The sequence below is a fragment of the Loxodonta africana genome, chromosome 3 (genome assembly GCF_030014295.1).
Source record: "Loxodonta africana isolate mLoxAfr1 chromosome 3, mLoxAfr1.hap2, whole genome shotgun sequence".
Taxonomy (NCBI): domain Eukaryota; kingdom Metazoa; phylum Chordata; class Mammalia; order Proboscidea; family Elephantidae; genus Loxodonta; species Loxodonta africana.
In genome coordinates this window covers 61,244,954-61,269,661 of record NC_087344.1, presented here as the reverse complement: position 1 = coordinate 61,269,661, position 24,708 = coordinate 61,244,954, and the positions used below count along the sequence as shown (strand labels likewise).

General features: G+C 45.0%; 1 protein-coding gene across 4 annotated transcripts in view; it reads left to right on the top strand.

The window, feature by feature from the left end:
- The first annotated feature begins 8,867 nt into the window (after positions 1 to 8,867).
- The window catches only part of PAFAH2 (platelet activating factor acetylhydrolase 2), a 33,841-nt gene continuing 18,000 nt past the window's right edge, over positions 8,868 to 24,708 (top strand). For 2 of the 4 annotated variants that reach the window (XR_010321329.1, XR_010321328.1), the window contains exons 1-6: positions 10,040 to 12,576; positions 13,561 to 13,714; positions 14,521 to 14,617; positions 18,935 to 19,003; positions 19,378 to 19,519; positions 21,231 to 21,344. Coding sequence is in view for 2 of the 4 variants with exons in the window: in XM_003415404.4 (XP_003415452.1) it covers positions 12,487 to 12,576; positions 13,561 to 13,714; positions 14,521 to 14,617; positions 18,935 to 19,003; positions 19,378 to 19,519; positions 21,231 to 21,344 (666 nt within the window). In the remaining 2 variants the exon portion in view is untranslated. Of the gene's footprint in view, positions 9,464 to 10,039; positions 12,577 to 13,560; positions 13,715 to 14,520; positions 14,618 to 18,934; positions 19,004 to 19,377; positions 19,520 to 21,230; positions 21,345 to 24,708 lie in introns of those variants that run through there. The other 2 variants (XM_003415404.4, XM_023554383.2) reach the window with 2 other exon arrangements.

Sequence of the window (24,708 nt, the reverse complement as noted above, 5' to 3'; positions counted from 1 at the left end):
GGCCTCCAAGGCCCTCTGTGATCTGGCCCCTGCCTGCCCTCTGCAAGGGACCTTGTCTCCTCTATTCGCTGCACTCTAGCTTCTCTACCTTCTTTCTACTCTTCAGACACAGCCATGCCATTTCCAACTTAGGACCTTTTCTCTTGATGTTCCCTCTGCCTAGAACATTCTCCCAGAGTCAGCACGGCGACTTCTTATCAACATCTAGGTCTCAGTTTACATGTCTCTTCTCAGAGAGGCCTGCTCTGAGCACCCATCATCAAGGAATAATAATAGCTAACACTTCTTGGATGTTTTCCATAGCCGGGCACTATTGTATGTAGTTTCCATGCATTCACTATTTGAACCTTCACAACAACCCTATAAAGTACGTATTATTATCATTTTGATTTTGCAGTTGAGGAGACTGAGGGTCAGAAAGTTTAAGTGCCATGAACAAAGTCTCACAGCTAACAGGCAAGAAAGCCAGAACTCAAATCCAGTAGCTTGTTTCCAAAGTTCCCTCTGAACTACTGCACTGTGTTTCCTGGCACAGATTATCTATTATTTTTGTTTTTATCAGAGGCTGAACTTCACCCACCAATTCTGTGTAATTGAATTTGAATTCCTTCAGGCAAGTTACACACTGTCCAGTTTGCTGCAATTGCTCCTGCTCCCTATTGTCTTACACCAGCCCACTTAACCAATTTACCTGACTTGCTTGGATGCTGAAGCCATTTGTGTTTGCAATGCCTGTGCTGAGTGCCTCTTACTCATTCTGCTCACTGTGCCAGCCGTTGTGCTAGGCCCACAGAGGTGAATAAGATGGCATCCTTGCCCTTGAGGAGCCCACACTTATGGAAGGGTCTGGCCTGCACAGATGTCACTTCACTGTATTGTTATATGTGCTGTCATGGGGATGTTCATGAGTGTTAGGGGAGTATTGGAGAGTGTGGAGGGGAATCAGCAAGGGAAGAGTTCCCAGAGAAACCAACATTTTTGCTGGGTTTGAAAGACTGGACAGGAAACAGAGGTGAAAGGCTTTCTGGACAGAGGGAATAGCACAAGCAAGCAGATGGTAGTGGTCATGTGCATGACATGTCTGGGGGCCAGGTGGTCACCGGATGAGAAGGAAGAGTGAATCGGAGTGATTGAGGGAAGCTGATCCAGAACTTGAAGGACTTCTGGTAGGGACTGTGACCTTTGTCGTGGAGGCTACAAGAAGTCCTAAAAGGATTTGAAGCAGGGACTGACACAATATTGCTGGTAAGGCTTACACCTGCCTTCTCCTCTCCCCAAACCTGCTGTTATGGATTGAATTGTGTCCCCCAAAAACACATGTATCAATTTGGCTAGGCCATGATTCCCAGTATTGTGTGATTGTCTACCATTTTTTCATCTGATGTAATTTCCCTATGTGTTATAAATCCTATCTCTATGACGTTGATGAGATGGGATTAGTGGCAGTTATGTTAATGAGGCAGGGCTCAATCTAATAGACTGGATTGTGTCTTGAGCCAATCTCTTTTGAGATATAAAAGAGAGAACTAAGCAGAGAGACGGGGGACCTCATACCACCAAGAAAGCAGCGCTGGGAGCAGAGTGCACCCTTTGTACCTCAGATTCCTGTGTGGAAAACTCCTAGATCAAGGGAAGATTGCTAACAAGGACCTTCTTCCAGAGCTGACAGAGTGAGAAAGCTTTCTCCTGGAGCTGGTACCCTGAATTCAGATTTCTAGCCTATTAGACCGTGAAAGAAGAAATTTCTCTTTGTTAAAGCCATCCACTTGTGGTATTTCTGTTTTAGTAGCACTAGATGACTAAGATGCCTGCTGAGGATGTGGTACCCACCAGGCCAGCTTATGCTGTACAGACTGGTAAGTCTTTACCAGGTATTTGGTGGGCCTGATGATAACAAGGCTGGGAGTCAGGAAAAGAAGATTAGAGGCAGGAATTCGGGCGTATCTTGGCCTCTGGGCATCCCTGACTTGGCCCCACTCCAAATATCATTTTTGATGAGAGATTCTTGGAAGCAGGAAGCTGCTGAAGCAAAGTAAACTCCCAGAGGTTTGGAAGAAACCAGAAAGGAGAAACTCTGGCAGCACCCCGCTTCCAGGTAGGGGTAGGAGGGAGACCCAGCCTCTTCTTTTGCAGGAAGTCTCTTCTGTCTGGTCTCCTTCCTCTGGGCTCCATTGTCCCTGTTCCTGGGGCTCTGGCAACTGCCTTAGGGGACATTCCCTCAGCTTTTACTTAGAGTTGGGCCTGATGGAGGAAGAATGTGACAGCAGCCCCAGAGACCCTTAACTCCTGTCCTTTCCATTCAGCTAAGCATCAAGGCACAGAAGCAGAGCAAGTAGAGCTGTTTCAATCCTGCTTTTGCCAGCCACTAATTATAACCCTGGGTAAATCATCTGGCTTCTATAAGCCTTCGTTTCCTCACCTGCAAAATGGGGATGGTGCTACTGACCTCTCAGAATTATTGTTGCAATTGAATGAGATCAGGTATGCCAAGAATTGGACACTGATGGTTCGAATTTATCAGGTGGAAGGTGGCAAGGATGGAGTTAAAGTGGACACTGGATGGACCACAATAGATTCAACTTGTGTTTTGGCAGAGGACAGCCCTTGCAAAGGTACAGACGGGTGACAGAGCATCGTACAACTGGAGAGTGTTACATCCTCAAGGTAGTTTGCTGTGCCTGGGGCAAGGGGTGGCTGAGTGTGAGGAGATGGGGGAGAAGATAGGAAAGATCAGCCAAGGTCAGGATGTGAAGGACCTTGAACCAGGCTAAAGAGCTTGGACTTCATCCTCAGGCTCTTTGTCATGTGGTGTAGCGGTTGCAATGTTGAGATTGTGATCCATGCAGATCTGGATTCGAATTCCAGTTGTGCCACTTGATTGAGTGACCATGGGAAAGTCACTCAAGATCTGCCTTAGTTCGCATCCACCCAAAAGCAGACTCTGAGGCAAGGACTTATATCCCCTCATCCCAGTGCCATCAAGTCGATTCCGATTCATAGCAACCTTTGGGTGGTGATTTCAGGAAGCAGAAGCAAGGGCATGGAAAAGTGAGACAGGAAGGAGAAAAGGTACATTAATGTGTGGGTTGCTGCTGTGAGCAACTAGGCTCAGTTCTACTGGGGACTCTCCAAGAGACAGTGTGAAATGCATCCAAAATCATCCTACCTGAGTATAATGAGGCTGGGCATTTATGCATCAATTTCCCTGATGGTTGAAGGCTGTCTCTGGGATGCATTGACAACCCTCCCACTCACACCTCCCTGGTTCATAGGTGCCTGAGAAAGCCATCAGGCAAGGAAGCAGAGAGAAGCAGGTCTTGGGGTGGAGGGGCAGCTAGGTGCGCTGGAAGCTGTCTGCCGTCAACGACAGAACTCAGAGGAGGGCCAGGGGATATGAGGTGGGTATCAACAGCATCTGCTATTACCTCTTTGAGCCTCTGTTTTCTCATCTGAAAAATGGAAAGAATATGTCATACATTAAAAAGAGTTAAATGAGCTAAAGTATTTTAAAGTGCCATAAAAGTGGTACATATTAGATAATCAATAAATGGTATAGGGTCGCTATGAATCGAAACTGGCTCAACGGCAATGGTTTGTTTTTTCTTTTTTTTTTGCATGGTTGGTCTCAGAATCATAGGGCGGTGCAAACAACTAAGAAACTTGGCTGCTAACCAAAAGGTTGGCACTTAGAGTTCATCCAGAGGCACCTTGAACGAAAGGCCTTGTAATTTACTTCCAAGAAATCAGCCATCGAAAACCCTATGGACCACAGTTCTACTCTGACACACATGGGATCGTCATGAGTCAGAGTTGACTTGATGGCAACTTGCTTTTTCTGGTTTTCTGGTTGGTCTCAGCTCGAATGTTAAATGAATAATTTCCTTTATAAGAATCAGCACAAAGCAGGTTTCTACAAGGCAGAGGTTAAAGATGTCCCGAATGTCCCGCTTTTCCAAACTGCTGTAGCACTCCATCATCTCTAACATCAACTACCCCCTCCCCTCAGTACTCTTTTGGGTTCAGTAATTCACTGCAATGTCTCATAGAACTCAGGAAACATACTTAAAATTAAGTGGTTTATTAGGGAAGTGTCATGGATTGAAGTATGTCCCCGCAAAAATGAGTGTATCAACTTGGTTAGGTCATGTGCGGTTGTCCTCCATTTTGTGATTGTAATTTTATTTTGAGAGGACTAGGGTGGGATTGTAACACCACCCTTACTCAGGTCACCTCCCTGATCCAAGGTCAACAGAGTTTCCCTGGGGTGTGACCTCCACCACCTTTTATCTCTCAAGAGATAAAAGGAAGCAAGCAGAGAGTTGGGGGACCTCATACCACCAAGAAACCAGCACCAGGAGCAGAGCATGTCCTTTGGACCCAGGGTCCCTGCACCTGAGAAGCTCCTCAACCATGGGAAGATTGAGGACAAGGACCTTCCTCCAGAGCTGACAGAGAGAAAGCTTTCCCCTGGAGCCAACATCTGAATTTGGGCTTGTAACCTACTAGACTGTGAGCAAATAAATTTCTCTTTGTTAAAGCCATCCACTCGTATTTCTGTTATGACAGCACTAGATGACATGACTAAGACCCTGATTTGGACTTTTAGCCTCCAGAACTGTGGGAAAACAAATTTCTGTCCTTTAAAGCCACCAAATTGTTATGACAGCAAAAAAACTAGGTAACTAAGACACATAGTATGTAATTACCTTGTTAATTACAAGGTAATTAGGAAGTAACAGAGGACAACTCAGGATCGGGATTAACTTGGACGTAACAAGAATAACTAAGAACGCAGTTCTTCAGTCAGGGCAGCTTCTTCTTGTCCTCTGCTGCCAGGCCCTGCTGGGGACCTTCTCAGGCAATGTTACAACTCTTAGCTCTGTGAGTTGGCAAGCCCCACCGCAGCCATGTGGTGCCGTTATCACTCTTGCTACTGTTGTGCTGCTGTCTCTCACTGTCTTCTGTGTTACAGCTCCTGCCTTTCTCTCCATGTCTCCCTTTAAGCCTAGCAGGATGGCAAAACTGACCAATCCCCTCATTAGCATTCCTTATACCTTATTTGCATGGTCCCACCCCCCCACAAGGGTACCATGCACTTTATTTACATTATTAGCAAGCTATCCAATCCCCTTGATGGGCCACATGCACCTTATTTGCATAATCCCACTCAGTCATTTGGTAGGAGTTACAAAGACAATGGCTAGAGGGGCCATATTAAGTAATTCACTATACCAGAAATGCCAACTTCTCAGAGAATCCTTCCCTGACCGTCCTATTGAGAGTATCTCATCCCTTTATTTCTCCATCGAAGCATTCAAATGCTCCATCAGAGCATTTAACATAGTGTTATAGATTGAATTGTTTCCCCCCCCACCCCAAATATGTATCGAAGCCTTGGCCCCTGTACCTGTGGATGCCATCCTGTTTGGAAATAAGGGTTTCCTTTTTCAATGTTAATGAGGTCATGCCAGTGCAAGGTAGGTCCCAAACCTAATCACTTCTGACTTATAAAAAGAGCAGAATAGACACAGAGACACACACAGGGAAGACAGACACCATGTGAAAACCCATCTACAAGCAAAAGAATGCCAAGACTATGGTCAGACACCAGAAACTAGGAGAGAGGCCACAGAAGGAATTGCCATGACATGACCAAGACCCTGATTTGGACTTTTAGCTTCCAGAACTGTGGGAAAACAAATTTCTGTCCTTTAAAGCCACCAAATTGTTATGGCAGCAAAAAACTAGGTAACTAAGACACACAGTATGTAATTACCTTGTTATATGTTTATCCTCTGTCTATCCTCACCAGAATAAAAGCACCAGGTGGGCAGGGAATTAACCTGTGGTGGGTGGCTTGTGTGTTGCTATCAGGGATGGATTACTCAATAAGCAAGGTACACATAGGCTTAATTGTGCTTGCTTACTAATCTGTAGTGCACAATTCCATCTGTTTTTCACTACATCAAAGATGTGATGAAACTCATGTGAAATTGTGCACTACAGATTAGTAAGTAAACACAAGCCCATGTGTATCTTGCTTACTTAAGTCAGTTTGTATCGTGCTTACTGGTTAATCCACCCCTGATTGCTATGACACTGGAAGCTATACCACTGGTATTTCAAACACCAGCAGGGTCACCCATGGTGGACAGGTTTCAGCTGAGCTTCCAGACTAAGACAGGCTAAGAAGAAAGGCCCAGTGATCTACTTCCAAAAATCAGCCAATGAAAATGTTACAGATATGTCATCAGGAAACACCAATCATGAGAAAAGAACATCATGTTTGGTAAAGTAGAGGGTCAGTGAAAACAAAGGAAACCCTTAAGGATATGGATTGATGCAATGACCACAATAATGGACTCAAACATACCAGTGGTCATGGCAGAGTACCAAGAAATGTTTCTTTATTATATACAAGGTTGCCATGAGTTGGAACCAACTCAGCAACACCTAGCAACACTCATTACTTTATCTCCAGTGTTGAATACAGTGCCTGGAACATGTCAGATGCTCAGTAAATGATTTTTGAATGGAAGAGTTATTATGGTAACAATAATAGAGGACAGTTTCTGTTATTGACCTTTATTAAGCATATATTTTACCTGTGTAACAGGACACTGTTCCAGTTTAAAATCAGGAAAGGTGTATGATGGTTAAGGTTGTATGTCATCTTGGCTGGGCCATGATTCTTAGTGGTTTAGCAGTGATGATGTAGTTAGACAGCTGTGCAATGATGTAATCACCTCCGTATGAGATTTGTTTTGAACAGCCAATCAGCTGAAAGGGAGTTTTCTTGGGGGTGTGGCCTGCATCCAATATAGGTGGACTTTCTGGCAAAGCTCTCTGGCTTTTTCTCGCTGTGGCTCCTGCACCTGGCTCCTGTTCATCTGATCTCTGATTCTTGGGACTTGATCTAGCATCTTACCTGCCATCTTACCTGCCAATCTTGGGCTTTGTCAGCTTCTGCAGCCTATGAGCCAGAGACCTGCTGTCTGACCTGCCAGTCTTGGGTTTGCCAGCCTCTGCAGCTATATAAGTCAGGAGAATCCTTCAGCCTGACCCATTGACTTGGAACTTTCCAGCTTCTACATCACGTGAGCCATTTCCTTGATATAAATCTCTCTATACATATGTTCATACTTTTTGCTGGTTTTGCTTGTCTAGAGAACCCAGCCTAAGACAGTGTGTGTCAGGAGTGTATCCTTTCACCATACTCATTCAATCTGTATGATGAGCAAATAAGCAGAGAAACTAGACTATATGAAGAAAAATAAGGCATCAGGATTGGAGGAAGACTTATTAACGACCTTATTAACAATCTGTGATGTGCAGGTGACACAACCTTGCTTGCCAAAAGGAAAGAGAACTTGAAGGACTGCCTCTTGATCTATGTACAGGTTCCTTATGAGCACAAATAAGTGTTCTGGAATTCCCATTCTTCTCAATGTTATCCATAATTTGTTATGATTCACACAGTTGAACACCTTTGCATAGTCAATAAAACACAGGTAAACATCTTTCTGGTATTCTCTGCTTTCAGCCAGGATCCATCTGACATCAGCAAAGATATCCCTTGTCTACCTCTGAAAAGAATTAACCAGTGAAAACATTGTGAATAGCAGCAGAACATTGTCTGATATAGTGCCAGAAGATGAGCCCTTCAGGTCAGCAGGCACTCAAAAGACGACTGGGGAAGAGCTGCCTCCTCAAAGTAGAGTTGACTGTAATGACGTGGATGGAGTCAAGCTTTTGGGACGTTCATTTGCTGATGTGGTATGACTCAAAATCAGAAGAAACAGCTGCAAACATCCATTAATAATCGGAATGTGGAATGTATGAAGTATTAATCTAGGAAAATTGGAAATCATCAAAAATGAAGTGGAATGCATAAACATTGATATCCTAGGCATTAATGAGCTGAAGTGGACTGGTATTGACCATTTTAAATCAGACAATCATATGGTCTACTATGCCAGGAATGATAACTTGAAAAGGAATGGCATTGCATTCATCTCAAAAAGAACATTTCAAGATCTATCCTGAAGTACAGTGCTGTCAGTGATAGGATAATATCCACATGCCTACAAGAAAGACCAGTTAACCCAACTATTATTCAGATTTATGCACCAACCACTAAGGACAAAGATGAAGATACTGAAGAGAATATTTAGTTGGGGGAACAGCATGAGTAAGAGTGTGGAGGTAACAGTGAGAGCCTGATGCCTCCGGAGAATAGTGAGGAGGTAAATGCGGCTGGGGCAAGGCAGAGGAGAGGGGGTTCATTTCAGGGAGTAGTTTGAGCAACACCTCTGGGAAAGTGAGGGGACAGGTTGGGGAGGACCTTGAAAGCCAGGCTGAGAAGTTAGAACCTCATTCAGCAGGCAGTAGGGAGTTGTTCAAAGTTTTTTCGAGCTGCCCGAGTGATCCAATTTCTTATGGAAGTTTACAGGACCCTTGATCATGGGACCCTGCCTACCTCCTCCCCAGGTGTGTCTCTTTCCATTTCATCCTTTACACTCTGTGCTCCAGCCAGCACTGAACCTTCCACACTTTGTTGGAATATTCTTTGCACTCCCCCTACTCCTAGTTAAGACCTACTCCTTCAGGTCTCAATTTTATCATTTTTTCCTCTAAAAAGTCTTCTTGCTTCCTCCCCCATAAGACTTGGCAGGTGCCGGTTTCCAAGGCTCCCACAATCCCCTTGTGTTTCCCCATTAGAGCACTATCACGCTGTGCTATAATTGTTCATTTGTCTGAATCCCCTGCTAGATTGTGAATTGTTATTAGGGGCCGTATCTGGTTCACCATCGTGTCCCTAAAAGCAAGCATAAGGCCACTAAGGTGAAGGAGCTGGATAGGGGTGTGTATGTGTCCGTGTGTGTGACGGTTGATCAGTTCTTCCCCGTTGTTGTTGTTGTTGTGTGTGTGACAGCTATCTGTCAGTTCTTCCCCCTTCTCGGCCAGTGGGTTTCTTGAGAAGGAAAGTGGGAAATCACAGGTGTCAAAAGGTACAGGTTGGTAGGGTATGTGCGCTTAATTTGCATTGTCAGAAGCCGGTAGCTCTTGTAAGCACGCCTGGGGATTATTTGAAGAACAATCGGGCGGACGCTTACTAATCGAAATGTAGAAAATAACCCTCCGCTCGAGAGTTGTAATCGTGGCGGCAGCTCCTCGGACCACTAGGGGGAGGCATCGCACCGCATCCTGAACCTGGGCAGTTTCGCCCAACGATGTGGAGTCGCGTGGGACTTTGGGAATTGTAGTCAGAGGCTGGTAACGTGCCGTCTTGCGCGGTGCACCTCGGGAGGTATAGTTCCGGACCGAAAGGTGGGTAATGTTTCTGAGCGCTAACGTTGAGTTAGGAAAACTACAACTACCAAGGTACAACGGACTCTGGGCGGTTTTTCGTTTCCGTCGCGTTAGACGTCTGTAGCCGATTCTGAGAGGTCAGCTCGACTGGGTAAGTTTCATTGCAGAAGGCTTCTGTTTTGAGCCTCGTTTTCTGCAAAATTTTTCGTATTCCAGCCCGGTTTGAGGCCTCCTTGTCTCCCAATCCGAGGAACTCCACAGTAGTCTTTTGTCCTTTCAGTTTCCTATTCACACGCGTCCGATATTCACCTACAACGTTTAAGCCTACCCTTAACTACAGCGTTTACTCCCGGCGCCCTTGGAATTCACCTTGAGTTCCTTTCCCAAGACGCAGCCCTCACAACCCCACCATGGGCCTCAGCCCCTCGCGGAGCCCCCACAGCTCCACCGCCTCCACAGCCCTACCTGGACCCCCTCACCCGTGTCTTAAGCCCCCATTCCCCACCCTGAGCTCCTGGCCCCACCTCTCTGAAACCCGGACTTCTTTATGTCCCACACCTTCGATGCGTTTCATTTTGGCCCTACCTTACCTGTTTTTCGTGCTGGTGGAAGAAGGCTCCCTGGTTCATGTTTCCATTCGGCGGAGGAACCCTAGGCTCGTCGTCAGCAGACCGGCTTCTCTCTAGATCCGGCTTCTAGTTCAGGTCTGCCATTCATTCAGTGTGTGATTCGACGAATCACACAACCTCTGTGGGACTCACTGCCCTCCCTCGTGTACAATGGAGATGACAGTTGCCCTATGTGTCTCTCTTTGGCCGTGGCTGTGTTGTGGAGCCATTGGGTTAATATTTGTGAAAGTGCTTTGTAACTGTAAAGCCTCCACAACCGAGAGATTATTTTTATTACGATTGCAATGCTCTGGAACCCCTTTGTCTTGCCTCCTTTTCTAGCTTTGCCATCTTGTTGTTCAGCCCGTTCCCTGAGGGCTTGGTGTCTAATTTCTCTAAAGGCAAGGTGATATTTCCTCACTTACTTCAGAGTCCAAGGGTCGGACCAATGAGCTTTAAGTGTCCAGAGAGCTTCCTTTGAAAGGAAGCAGGGGAGAAGTGCTTATCTTGGACACCGTCCTGAAATAGCTGGTGATGAAAAGTTTACACAGCTGGCAGAGGGGCAGTCCCTGCTCAGTCCAAATAGAGCCTCACCGGGAGATGGACAGCTGCATTTTGAGGCCCACCTATTCCCTGTGGTGTCTTCTGGCCCTGTTTGTTAGACTCTGGCTTTGGTAGGGGTGTCTCAGGCCCAAAAAACCTGAGAGGAGAGAATCCATTTGGCCAAAGGGTTTAATCTGTGCAAGACAAAAGAGACCTTGACTGGTTATAATGTAAGGGAGACATGGCTTCGTTAAATTACTAATGTTTTGTGAAGACTTAAAATGTACTGGAGCCCTTTTGGTGCAGTGGTTAAGCCGTTGGCTGCCAACCAGAATGTCATCTGATGGAACCCACCAGCTGCTCCATGGGAGAAAGATGTGGCAGTCTGCTTCTGTAAAGATTACAGCCTTGGAAACCCTATGGGGTAGTTCTGCCCTGTCCTGTAGGATCGCTATGCGTCAGAATCAACTCTACGGCAGCGGATTTGTTTTGTTTTTGGTTTGTGAAAAGCACCTAGCATAGTTCCTGACACAGAGTAAGTGTTCAGCAAATGGTGCTCATGTTGGTGTTGGGGATGCTGAAACTGAGGAACAGGGAGTGATGACATTAGCCCCGATTGAAGAAGCAGCTACGTTATCAGAAAGGTATGAATCAGATGCATGTATACCTGTCACGTCGAAGACTACTGTTAGATCTGCTGCAGACATCATACTCTTCCCTATCTGCCTTTCTTTGCTCTTATATTCTTTACTGTCTAGAAATGCTTTCCTTCGTCTCCTCTCCCTCTCTAAATCTTCCTCACCTTTCAAGGCCCAGCAAAAGTGCCACCTTTTCCAAGTAGCCTTCCTTGACTACTCTCATTGTCTTTCATCTTGAAATTCCAGTTGAACTCACAGTTCATGGTTTAGGTCAGTGACTTGTGTAACTGAGTCTCCCCAGGAGCAGAATCAGTAATGGGTAAAAGCTCAGGTTGGGGAGTTAGACCTGGGTTTGCCACTTATTATCAGTGTAACTTGGGAAAGTTATTCAGTGTCCCAATGCCTTAGTTTCCTCATTTGTAAAATAGGGTCTTACTACTAGTACCTACTCAGAGAGTCCGTTGAGAGATTTAAATGAGGTATTGTGTGTAAAGAGCTTAGTACAGTGGTGGCACAGAGTAAGAGCTATTACCCATTGCCCTCAAGTTGATTCCAGCCTGTTGTGACCCTAGAGGACAGGGTAGAACTGCCCCATAGGGTTTCAAGGAGCCCCTGGTAGATTTGAACTGCCGACCTTTTGGTTAGCAGCTGAGCTCTTAACCGCTGCACCGCCAGGGCTCCAATAAGTAATAGATATTAGTGGTTATTATTGTGATATTAGCATCATAAGAGCAAATTCTGTGTTACGGTCTCTGTAGCAGTTACTCCTGTGCTGGGCACGTAATAGGTGCGGAATAAACACTTGTTGAAGGATTTTGAGGACTACAGAAGCTCTCGTGTCCACAACCACCCCCCAAAAGAAAGAAAAAAGTAGCCCCTACAGCCAGAATGCTCCTTGGAAGCAAGGATGATGAGACTACGTCTCACATACTTTGGACATGTTATCAGGAGGGATCAGTCCCTGGAGAAGGAGATCATGCTTGGTAAAGTAGAAGGTCAGCGAAAAAAAGTAAGACCCTCAATGAGATGGATTGACACGGTGGTGACAACAGTGGGCTCAAGCATAGCAACAATTGTAAGGATGGCACCGGCCGGGGCAGTGTTTCCTTCTGTTGTGCATAGGATAGCTATGAGTCAGTACCCACTTGATGGCACCTAACAACAACAAACCTTGGCAAAGTCAGTGTAGCACAGTAGGTAATGTACAAGGTGATTTTATAAAAGAGGGACTGGTGAGGAGGTTAAGGCGACAGAGGGGGTGGCAGATGGCTCATGTAAGCAACAGGAAGCTAAGAGGAAACCAGCAAGATGCTGTTCTGTGTTCCACCCTCCAGCCATCAAGTTGAGCACTGCTCAAGTTGTCATTTGATTCAGCTGGTGATGAAATGGGAGTCAACCAGTCCATGGGCTTTCCACCTGTAACAGGACCCCACCTTGTAGGCTGCGGGGATGTGATGGAGGGTCAGAGTCTCCAGGTAAGCGTCTCTCTCTCTGTCCCTGCTTATCCCCTGCTGCTTCCACCTCACCATGACTCATGCTAGCAAGTTTGACTGTGCAGTCCCAGATAACTGAGTCAGAGCTGGTCTGGATTTGCTTATAAAGCCCAAGTAATTCTGTCTCTCAGACCCCAGGTCTATCTTTCCTGATCTTTTTCTTCCTCTTTCTAATTATAAACATCCCGTACACAGAGATAGCGGGTTCTTTTTCTAGCTAGGTGGAAAGGGGGCTCTGTTGTCAAAGGCAGCTCTCAGATCCTGTTGAGGGCAGATCCTGGAGAGGTTTCTGATTTCACCGTAGTCTGAGTATATGAGAGGAAGACCAATGGCCTGCATGCCGTTGGCCTTTACTCTCCAAGCTGAGTAGGAAGACAGCCCCCTTTTCTCCTCTCGTGCCTCCATCTGTTTTCTCCTCCATTTTTGGCTTCTGGGTTCTCCCTCGTCAGTTCCCAGGTCTTTCTGTGATGGCCCTTGGACTTGCCCTCTCCCTTGTGAGAGGCACACACTTCATGGTAACCCCTCACCTACTCCCATGTAAAATGAGTGTGCTGCTGCCTCTTTAGGGCCAGCCTGGAGGAGTGGCCTGAGTCACCCACCGATCCCACCCCATGCAACTCGAGGTCTAATGTCTGGCTCCCGAGGCTCCTCCAGGCCTGAGCTCAGGGCCAGCTTTGAACCTTGGGAGGGCCCAAGCACTGAAAATCCTTTGGTGTCCCCCAGATGTAATTCAAAATACAGTTGGATATTTGAAATAACGTAATACTTACATGTATATTGAATACAAACTTGCTTTTTTCTGGGTTTTCTGAATGCAAAATTCAGATATATTAATTGAACCTTAAGTTTCCCCATTTTGGTGCCCTGCTTTACTAGTACCCCAGGCATCTGCTGAGTGTGTCTGTTGGGAAATCTAGTAGTGCCTGGGCTTCTTGCTCTCAGCAGCTCCTCTTTTCTTTCCTGCAGGGGAGCTTCTTTCGACTCTTCTACCCCTGCCAAGAGGCAGTGGAGACCACGGAGCAGCCCCTGTGGATTCCCCGCTATGAGTACTGCACTGGCCTGGCTGATTACCTGCAGTTTAATAAGCGCTGGGGGGGGTTGCTGTTTAACCTGGCTATGGGTAAGGCCTGGCTTACCCCTGGATGCTTTTCCAATTGCTTGGTTGTGTTCCTGGGAGATCACCAGGCAGGCACAGCACCTTATAGTTTGCATTGTTTTTGGTAGTGGGGTATTCATTTGCTCAGTGTAGTGTGGAGAGCTGGGAGAGAATTACATACATAAGAGCTTGGATTTCGTAGTTAGGTTTTCCTGGGTTCAAATCCAGACTTAATAGTTTACTAGCTGTGGGCCTTCTGCAAGTTACTTAACCTGTCTGAGCCTTGGTTTTTCTCATCTGTTAAATGCCTGTTTTCTAGGGTTGTTGTGTGGATGTATGTAAAGCACTCTAGTGCAGTGCTTGGGACATAGAACGTGTCCTGTAAATGGTGGCTGTTACTCATTTATTCAGCATGTATTTACACCCACTCGGTGCCAGCTGTTGTGTAGATCGAAGAAACATTCTTAGCTATCAAGGAGCATGCAGCCTCCTGCAGTTCTCCCCTCTCCTGGGTAGGGTCACACTGAATGATCCAGCTCCCCCAAAGGCCTCACCTGTCGGAGCTCTGCCAGCAGCCGTGGCATGTCAGGGATTTACCCCATAGTTGTTCAGTATTGCCCCTTTGGATTTATCTTTCCATATTCTGTTGTGCTCCCACTCCCTAGAGAAGAAAAAGGGGAAAGAATATGATAACCACCCTGGGACCCAGGGGGGAACAGTTGTTCTCCGGAGGTGAGGAACGCATGCCCTCACCAGTGCCTGTGCCTAGGCTGCCCTTGAGATTACAGCTTTGGGGCAGCCAGAGGTACTATACCCCATGTCTCTGCTAGGATCTTGTCGTCTGCCTGTCAGCTGGAATGGCCCCTTTAAAACAAAGGACTCTGGATATCCCTTGATCATCTTCTCCCATGGCCTGGGAGGCTTCAGGTAAGAGCTTCTCTCCCCCAGACTTTGTCATAGTCCTTGCTTATTGACAACTGCTAATTCGGAACTTATTCTCAAAGGGCAGAGAAATAGACATTTCAATGTGCTAGTTGTCTTATCTACTGACTGCCTCATTCCATAGCATTGGGTTCACCTTCTCTAGAAGGCCTTTCCTATGCCCCTTTCATCTCTTCTCTCAGCTTCATATTCTTCACTTCTCATATTCCAGCATATATGTAAATATACACTTTTAGCTTTCTTCTTATGTAGCAGCCCAAAAGTACTAGAAGGAGCTTGAGCCTCATAGACAGATAGTCATTTATACAACATATATCGAGTGACTACTGTGTACATGGCGCTGGTGTAGCAGTAATAAGATAGGCTTGTTCCCTGCACCCATGATCTGACCTACAGGTCTCAGCTGTACCACTTGTATTCTGTGTAAGCTTGGTGAAGTTTTAGAATTCTCGGAGCCTAGATTTCATCATCTGTCCAACGTGGAAGCCACTCTCACCGGGTTGCTTATGAGGATTCGATTAGATTGGCACCTAGTAGGTATACATGCTGGTCTGTTCTCTCCATTTCCTTCCATGGAAGAACATGGTGATGTTGAACTGTAAGATATACTTTACCAGACTTCAAGAAACTGAGTTTTATAATTCAGTATTTATTCAGAATTCTTTCTGTGAATTCTTATTTCTGCACCTGTGTGTTATAGTACTTAATATCTGTAGTACATGTGTTCCAATTTAAGCTTGTGAATGTTCTCTGTATATCTTCATCCATCAACATATATAGAGTCTAGTTATGTCCCAGAGTGTTCTACATCTCAAAGGCATCTATTCTTGCCTCCTTACCCCCTAAACTATTGTCTACACTACAGCTGTAGAGCTCTCTTTCAAAACCAGATCTTGTCATTCCCACACCTAGAACAATGCCTCACATATAAAAAAAAAAACTATTACTGTCGAGTCGATTCCAACTCATAGGTAGAACTGCCTCATAGGGTTTCCAAGGAGTGCCTGGTGGATTCAAACTGCTGACCTTTTGGTTAGCAGCCATAGCTCTTAACCACTACACCACCAGGGTTTCTGCTTGCATGTAGTAAGTACTTAATAAATATTTGATGGATGAAGGAATGTCACTCCCCTACTTAAAACATTTTAATAGCTCGTGGAACTTAATCCAGCTCTTTACATGGTCTTACCTGGAAGCAGGTCCAAGACAAATGTTGCCAGCCTTGTTTCTTGCTGCTTGCCCACCTCCAGCTCTCTAGACAAACTGACCTTCTTTCACTTACTTAAAGGCACTATGTGATTTCCTGCTTCAGGGTTTTTATGTGTGCTGTGCTTCATAGCTATTCCCTTTGCCTGCAATATTTGCTGTTCTGCTCCTCTCTTTCTCTTCCTCCTCTCCCTCTTTTGCCTGGCTAATTTCTAATTACCTTCAAGGTGTTTGTATGTCACTGCCTCAGGGACACCCATCCTGAGTCCCTGTATAAATTTTCCAGTAATGTGATCTCATAATACATAATTGCCATTCATTTCCATAATTGTAATGATTTAATTCTTTGTGCAGTCCTTTAATACCTGCCTTTCCTACTAGATTTTAAACTCCATGAAGGCAAAGCCCATGTCTCTCTTATATCTTTCCCAGTACCTAGGATAGCACCTGGCAAGTAATAATTCTCATCAAATATTTCCTGAATGAATGAAAGAATGCATAGAAAGACTGTTTTGCTGGGTTCTCACTCACTCACTTAGCAAACAACTATTGAGCACCTGCTCTGTGCCAGCTTCTTGGCATGAGAAGAAGGTGGGACATACAGAGGTAGATAAATCATGGTCCCTGCCCTCAGGGAACTTGTACCCACTGGGCGAGCCAGGATAGGGCCTCACGTAACTATAGCACATAGCAGGAAGTAGACAGTAGGCATGGAGATGAGGCTAGAAAGGCAAGTAGATAGTTTTCAGTGCCATTTGTTATTAATAAATTGAATGCCTGTTAGGTGCCAGAGCTTGTGCCAGCATTGGGCATTCGAGTTCTGCTCTCGGGAAGATTATAGTCTGATAGGGAAGGGAAACTAAGAAGCATCCCCTCCTAAGCCCCACAGGTATTTTATATAGAGAGCAGGGAAGCACACAACTTTTAAGAGTGATCTTTTTGGCCTAAGAACCTGAGTTGAGACTTCACACCTCTGTAGGCTTAGGTGAGCCAGTTATAAATACTCTTCATTAACCAGAGTGAAGTCAGAGAAAAAGGATAGGGAGGAAAAGGGATGTCGTTCCTTTCATTATTAAAAAAAAAAAAAAAACACGTTGCTATGGAGCTATGGAGTTGATTCTGACTCATAGTGGTTCTATAGAACAGAGTAGAACTGCCCCATAGGGTTTCCAAGGAGCGGCTGGTGGGTTGGAACTGTCAACCTTTTGGTTAGCAAGTGAGATCTTAACCACTGTGCCATCAGGGCTCCTCCTCTCATTATAAAAAAAAACAAAAAACAAACCCATTGCCTTCGAGTGGAATTCCCTCCACAAGAGTTTCCCTTCTCATTTCAGTGGTTAATTCGGGCTCTGCAACTCTTCCCATAGGTCAAGGACCTATAACTTCCCATCCCAGGGAGGAGTGTGTGCGTTTAGATACAACAAACCTTTATCACCACTCCCTGGTTTGGTTCTTCCATAGTCCTGGGAGGTAGGCGGTCAGGGATGCGTATTTTACAGATTAGCAAATAGGCTCAGAAAGACAGACTTGCTTAAGGTTATACGGTTTACACTGGGAAGAAATCAGAAATCTCTGTGGCTCTTAAATCCAGTATTTCTTTCACTACCTCCCCTGTTGGGAGAAGGTAAAAAAGACACTTAAGAAACTGACCATCCTGAATGAACTGGGATTAGGACAAATTCTATTTAACAGAAAACCCCCAAATAATAGTGACTTAAACAAGATAAAAAGTTTATTTCTCTCTCAGGCACTCCAGAGTTGATATGGTAGCACCGTGAAGTCATCAGAGAGCCAGACTTCTATAATCTTGCTCTGCTTTGTGCAGCTTCCATTTCTAAGATTATCTCATAACCCAGGGTAGCTGCTTTAGCCCTAGCCATTACATCTTCGTTACAGGCAACAGGAAGGGAACAGTCTCCTTTTTAAGGAGACTTCCTGGAAGTTCTGTACAGCACAACTGCTTACAACTCATTAGCTAGAGCTGCCCTGTCCAGTGTGGTAGCCTCCAGCCGTATGTGGCTATTGAGCACTTGAACTGTGGCTGGTTCAGATTGAGATGTGCTGTAAATATATACTATAGTCTGGATTTCAAAGAGTTCATAAGGAAAATATTTCATTAATTTTAAAATTTTGATTATATATTGAAAAGATAGTATTTTAGATATTTGGGTTAGATAAATATTAAGATTAATTCCACCTGTTTATTTTTACTTTTTATTTATTTATTTTGCTGTTGATGTTAAGAATATACACAGTAAAACATACACCAATTCAACAGTTTCTACCTGTACAATTCAGTGACAGTGATGATATCCTTCGAATTGTGCGGTCATTCTCATCTTCCTTTTCTGAGTTGTTCCCCCGCTCTTTTTACTTTTTTAAATGTGTCTACTAGAGAATTTGAAATTATATATGAAGGTAGCATTATATTTTTATTGGACCATGCTGGGCTAGAACTTAATCACCTAAACTAGCTGCAAGGGATGCTGGGAAATGTAGTATTTTGATATAGTGACAGTGTCTTCAGCTGAAAATTGGATCCTGTTACTAAGGAGGAAGGGAGAAATAGGTGTTTGGTGTAGGCAATTAGCAGCAGTTTCCATATATGTATGTATATGTGTGTGTGTGCGTGTGTGTGTATGTATATACATTTTTTTTTTTTCTCCAAAGTTGGGAGACAAACAGAAAGTCCACACAGTAAATCACAATTGAATTGCATATTAAAGAATTAGCCAAGGTCCCTGTCCTCAAAGAGTTTACCAGCTTATTTGGGAGATATACAGATATGTAATCAATAAAAATGCCATTGTTGAAGTAGCCAAACTGCATTTCAAGAGAAGAGATGAGTCAGTGTTTCCATAGAGTTGGAAAGCACAACGGATTGCTCTACGAGTGCTTCCTAGGGTATGAGACTTGGAGCCTTGGTGAGAGAAGGGTGTGCTGGCTGGAGAGAGCACCTCAACAAGAGCTGCCCCACATGAAACTCCCTCCATTCAAACTTTTGAGATGGCCACTAGAGTGGAGCATGATAGGAATGGGGGCTACGGCTGGGCCATTGTTTTGAGCACTTTTCTCTGTTCCTTCCTGAATCTGTAGGACATTGTATTCGGCTTTCTGCATGGAACTGGCCTCCCGTGGCTTTGTGGTTGCTGTGGCAGAGCACAGGTGAGTGATGACAGTCATAGTGACCTATTTTGAATTCGGTCCCTGCAGTGGGCTAGGATATAGGCTAGTCACCTATTGATAATTATTTCTGAACCTCACAACCATGCAAGGCAGATATTATCCCCATTTCAAAGGTGAAGAAACCAAGGTTCAAAGATGTTAAATGCCCAAAGTGATGCAGTTCGCTTGGGGTTCAAGGCCAGGTCTGCCTCTAAAGTCTGTATTTTTTCTACTGTACTATACATGCCCCTAGATCTCCTCTACTAGCCAAAGGATGATCCAGAGAGCCTTGGCCCAAAGAGAGAAGTTATTAAAGGAGAAAAGAAAGCTCAGGAGTGTCTTCTGGCTTCTCTCTGATGGCATGTGTGTTTCAGGGACCAGTCAGCTGCGACCACCTATTTCTGTAAGAAGGCTCCAGAGGAGAACCAGACCATCAGTGAGTCACTGGAGGAAGAATGGATCCCATACCGTCAAGTTGGGGAAGGGGAGAAGGAATTCCATGTTCGGAATCCTCAGGTAGGCTTGTGCCAGTCAGGTAAAAAAAACGTTAATAAACCTGTCCTTCCTGTACTACATTTACTAAATGAGACTTTTAGCTCACTCTCTCTCTTGAAATCTCAATCATTGTGAGTCTGAACTTGCCACATCAGTGAGGCGAAATGGTGTATTAATCGGGACTCTCTCATTTGCAAGTGATAGAAACCCAATTTAAGTTTGCTTGAGCAAAAAAGGAAATTGATTGGCTCATATAAGCAGGCTGTAGGAAAGGCAAAACCGTTGACACCAGACACGAATGCCATCAGGGCTTTCTCTTCATTTCTCAGCTCCGTTTCTTCTGCTGGTTGGCCTCATCTGCAAACTGGCTTACTTTATGAGGTTAGAACTACAGCTCTTGACAGCTCTGAGCTTGCATATGTTCAGCCTTACCATCTGAGAGAAAAGAGCTTATTTTGGGAGTGTTCTTCCAGTCCCTACCTCTGACCCAAGCAGCAGTTGCAGAAATCCTGGGAGCATTTCCAGGGCTAGAGAAAAGTACAGGTAGTCTCTGACATACAGTGGGGTTCCGTTCTCACGACTCCATTGTAAGTTTGTTCTGACATAAGTCGAATACCTCTTTTTTTTTTTATAGTTTTCATTCTTTGTGCCTTTTATTATCAGTATCTTTATAAATCTGAACTTTTATTTGTCTTTGGAGGTTGGAAACATTACGTATAAACTTAGAGCTTCAACATTGGCACTTCTTGCTTCTCCAGTTTTATGGACGTTATGTTAACAAAAAAAGAAGGATGGTCATAATTGTAGTTCATGCATAACTCGTATGTGTCGCAAGTTGGGGACTACTTGTACCAAAATTGAAAGTCCCCACCAGAAATACAGGAGAAGGAGGAGAGCTGCTAAGCAGACAAAAACAATAAGTGTGCCCTCTAAATCCAGTTTTGTTGTTGTTTTTAGCTGCTATCCTCTTGGCCCTGACTCACGGCAATCCCACGTGCAACGGAACGAAGTACTGCCCAATCCTGCACCATCCCCAGGATGGGTTGTGGGTCAGACCATTGTGACCCGCAGAGTTTTCACTGGCTGATTTTTGGAAGTAGACCACCAGGCCTTTCTTCCTAGCCCATCTTATTCTAGAAGCTGTGCTGAAACCTGTTGCATCATAGCAACACGCAAACCTCCCCTGACAGACAGGTGGTGGCTGCAAGCTAGATTTACAATAATGCGCTTTATTTCTTTTCGTTTTCAAAACACTTCCTTATACATTATCTCATTTGATCCCCCTGACAGCCTTAACAGTAGGAAGGTAGAGTCTGAAAAACATCTGGCTGACTCCGTTATACTGTTAGGTGGTGCTTCTGGGGGCTGTAGGCATCCTTGGGTGGTGGAAAGGGTTGAGTGCTCAACTGCTAGGCGAAAGGTTGGTGGTTTGAATCCACTCAGCGGTGCCTCAGGAGACAGGCCTGGTGATTTGCTTTTGAAAGGTCACAACTTTGAGAGCCCTGTGGAGCAGTCTGCCCTGCACACATGGGGTTGCTATGAGTGGGGGTCGACTCAACGGCAGCTAACAGCAAAACAACACGGGGCTGGGAAGGAGCTGAGGCTTTCTCGGATGATGGGGCCCGTAGTCCTTGCTGAGATGTGGGTGGGCAAACATCCTTGGCCCTGTGTAAGATTCTCCCTGGCTGGTCGTGTAGTGTTCCAGCTCCCATTGGGACTGTCTCTGTTGCAGGTGCATCAGAGGGTGAGTGAATGTATACGGGTATTGAGGATCCTGCAAGACGTCACTGCTGGGCGAACTGTCCTCAACATCTTGCCTGGTGGATTGGATCTGGTACCCTTCGAGGTATGGCAGAATTTGGTTTTAGCTGGAATGAATGTATTTATCGGGACTTTCTTGGTTATAACCACTAACAGAGAGTTATTGGCTCACGTAATTGGGAAGACCAAAGGCAGACTGGCTTTAGGCCAGTGTAGCTGGATCCAGGGACTGTTGTATGAATAAGGATGGTATATGTAAAAAAAATAACTGTTTTATGATAAGAGCGCCTTACACAAACTTATGAAATGTTATTTATTACCTTTTTATGTAGAAAGAAACCAAGGACCAAAGAGGCTGTTTCCACCCAGGGTTACTCAGCTAAGTAAGTGGTAGAGTCAAACTTTAAACAGGGACTTTTTGATCCCAAAGCCTGTGCTGTGTGCCCCTTCAGGAAATATCTTTTTAAGGCTCTGGTCAAGTCTTCCAGGGAGAGCATCTGCTTGGATGGCTAGTAGATAAGGCAGAACCTGAAATCTAGGGTACTGTACCAACTATTAGCTGTGTATCTTCAATCCCTGCCAAACTGGGCCCAGGTCACTCAAGTCCAGGCCTGCACGCCTGTGAGCCTGAGACAGACATTAGGAAATGGCAGGACAGTTGAATAGTTGCAAGGCAGCCTTGCAGGGACATACAGAATTAAAAAGATAAGTTTTACCTATCAGATTGGGTGAGATCCAAAAATTGATTACTTGCTATGTTGACAAAGCTGTGGGGAAGTCGGTAGTCTTTGCCTACATTGCTGGTGAGAGTACAAATTGCCCCATTAAAGGCAATTTGGCAATAGCTGTCAACAGTACAAATGCACATAGTCTTTGACCCAGCAGTTTGCAGTCCTGGGAATTTATCCTGCAGATACCTGCACACATGCAATATGATGTATGTACGAGATTATTCATTCCAGTGTTGTTTGTGATAGCAAAAGATTGCTAGTAACCTGTAAAAATGTCATGGCGGAGGCATCTGACCTCCTAACTTCACAAGGGGGATGAAGAATCAAGATTAATAGCCTAAGGCTGATTCGTATGAGGCGGAGGTCAGACATGCCTCCACCCTCCAACCATTTTACCAGTTCTTATACCAACTGTCCCTTCCACAGCACTCTCTACTTCTCTGCTGGGTTTGATAATTTGTTGCAGTGGCCACACAAAACTCACAGACCATACTAACAGTTACTGGGTTTATTAGGGAAGTAACAGGTTACAATTCAGGCTCAGGAACACTCAGGGTATTGTTCTTCCATCAGGGCAGCCTCTTCTCAGCCATTCCCGCAGGCACGTCTCTCTCTGGCCTCTTGGCTTCTACGCTGCTCAGGCAAGTGTTAAAAAGTTCTCTTGGCTCTGCCAACAAGCATCCAGAGGCACCCTAATCCACCAGTTAGCCTTGGCCAGAAGACACTCAGCTCTAGCTCCACAGGTTGGCAAACCTAGCTCCACTAAGTGCCCAGAGGTACCCTACTCCGTCAGCAAGCTTCCTGCCTGAAGGTGCTCAGCTTTCTTGCTCTGTGGGCCAGAAATCCCATAATGCCATCTCTTGCTGGTCTCCTGCCGGTCCTCTGGTTCTGCTGCTGCTGTTTCTCTGCCACTGCCTCTTGCCATCTGTCGTTTTACAGCTCTCTCTCTCTGTCTCCTGGATCTAGGAGTTTCTCAGCACAGGGATCCCGGGTCCAAAGGACAAGCTCTACTCATGGCTCTTCTTTCTTGGTGATGTTGAGATCCACCTCTGGGATGGCTCGTTTTATGCCTAGTGGAATGGCAAAACTGACCAATCCCCTTGTTAGGGTTCCATACACCTTACTTGCATGGTCCCACTCTCACAAGGGTGCCATGCATCTTATTTAGGTTATCAGCAAACTATCCAGTCTGCTTATTGGGCCATAAGTACCTCATTTGTATAGTCCTACTCAGTCATTTGGTAGGAGTTAGAAAGACTGTGACTAGAAGGGCCATATTAAGTAATTCACTGCACCGAATAACCTAAATGTCCACACCAGTAAGGGGACTGGTTTAATAGATTAAGGTACAATGGATATATTAATTGGGGTCATGGTAATTGCTATAGCATATAAACCCCCAATCTCAGTGGCTTAACACAGTAGAAATTTATTTCTTTCCCACATAAAGTCGAGAATAGGTGGCCCTCTGCAAGAAGCGTATCAGGGACCCAAGCTCCTTTCATCTTACGGCTCTCCCCTCTTCAACCTGTGAAACCCAAGTTCACCGTGTACAGTAAGCCAGCAGAACAGGAATGAGCATGAAGGTTTGTACAAGGGAGTTTTTTATGGTCCGGGTCTGGAAGTGGAGATATCATTTTGCTCATATTCTATTTGTTAAAGCTCAGTCACAAAGACACATGTAACGGCAAGGGAAGCTGGAAGATACGATCTAGTTGCATGTTCTGGAGGAAGAGGAACAAGTCTGGTGATCAGCTAGCTGGCTATACCATGATGAAATCAAATGTAGCTGCAGAAGATGATAAGGAAGCTCTGTACGTACTAACATTGTTAGGCAAAAGAATAAGACACAGTACCCCTTCTGTGAAAAGGGGGTAAAGTGTATACACATTCATGTTTACTTGTGTATTCATGAGGAACCACTGCATGGACACACAAGAGTGGTTACCCATTTGGGGGTAGGAGGTAGACAACTATGTGGATAGGAAATGGGGTGGTAGGAGGCTTCTCTGTATACCTTTGATTTTAGAATTATATGAATAAATTAGCCTATGTTTAAAAAGCTAAAAAAATACTCTGCTACCACCAGTGACTGCCCTGACAGGGAACACAACTGAGTCCCGGAGGGACTGGGAGAAAAGCGTGGAGCAGAGCTCAAGTTCACGTAAAAAGACCAGACTTAATGGTCTGACAGGGACTAGAGGAGCCCCGAAACTATGACCCCCGGATAGTCTGTTAACCCAGAACTGAAATCATTCCCAAAGCCCACTCTTCAAAGATTAGACAGCACTATAAAAGAAAAAATCATACACATGAGGAATATGCTTCTTAGTTCAGTCAGATACATGAGACCAAATGGGCGGCTCCTATCTGGAGGCAGGATGAGAAGGCAAGAAGGGACAGGAACTGGGCTAATGGACACAGGGAACCTGGGGTGGAAAGGCAGAGTGTGCTGTCACATTGTGGGGATTGCAATTAATGTCACAAAACAATATGTGTATAAATTTTTATATGAGAAATTAACTTGAGCTATAAACTTTCACCTAAAGCACAATAAAGGAATAAGAAAATTAAAAAAAATGAAAACACTGATCCATCCAGGTTGATGATCAGAAGATGCTGAGCAAAGAGGGATAACTTGGGTACAAAGTTTTGGGAGAGAAATTGGGACGAGCAGAGGAAAGCAAGGGGTCAGAGCAAAGGCTGGGCAGCAAAGCC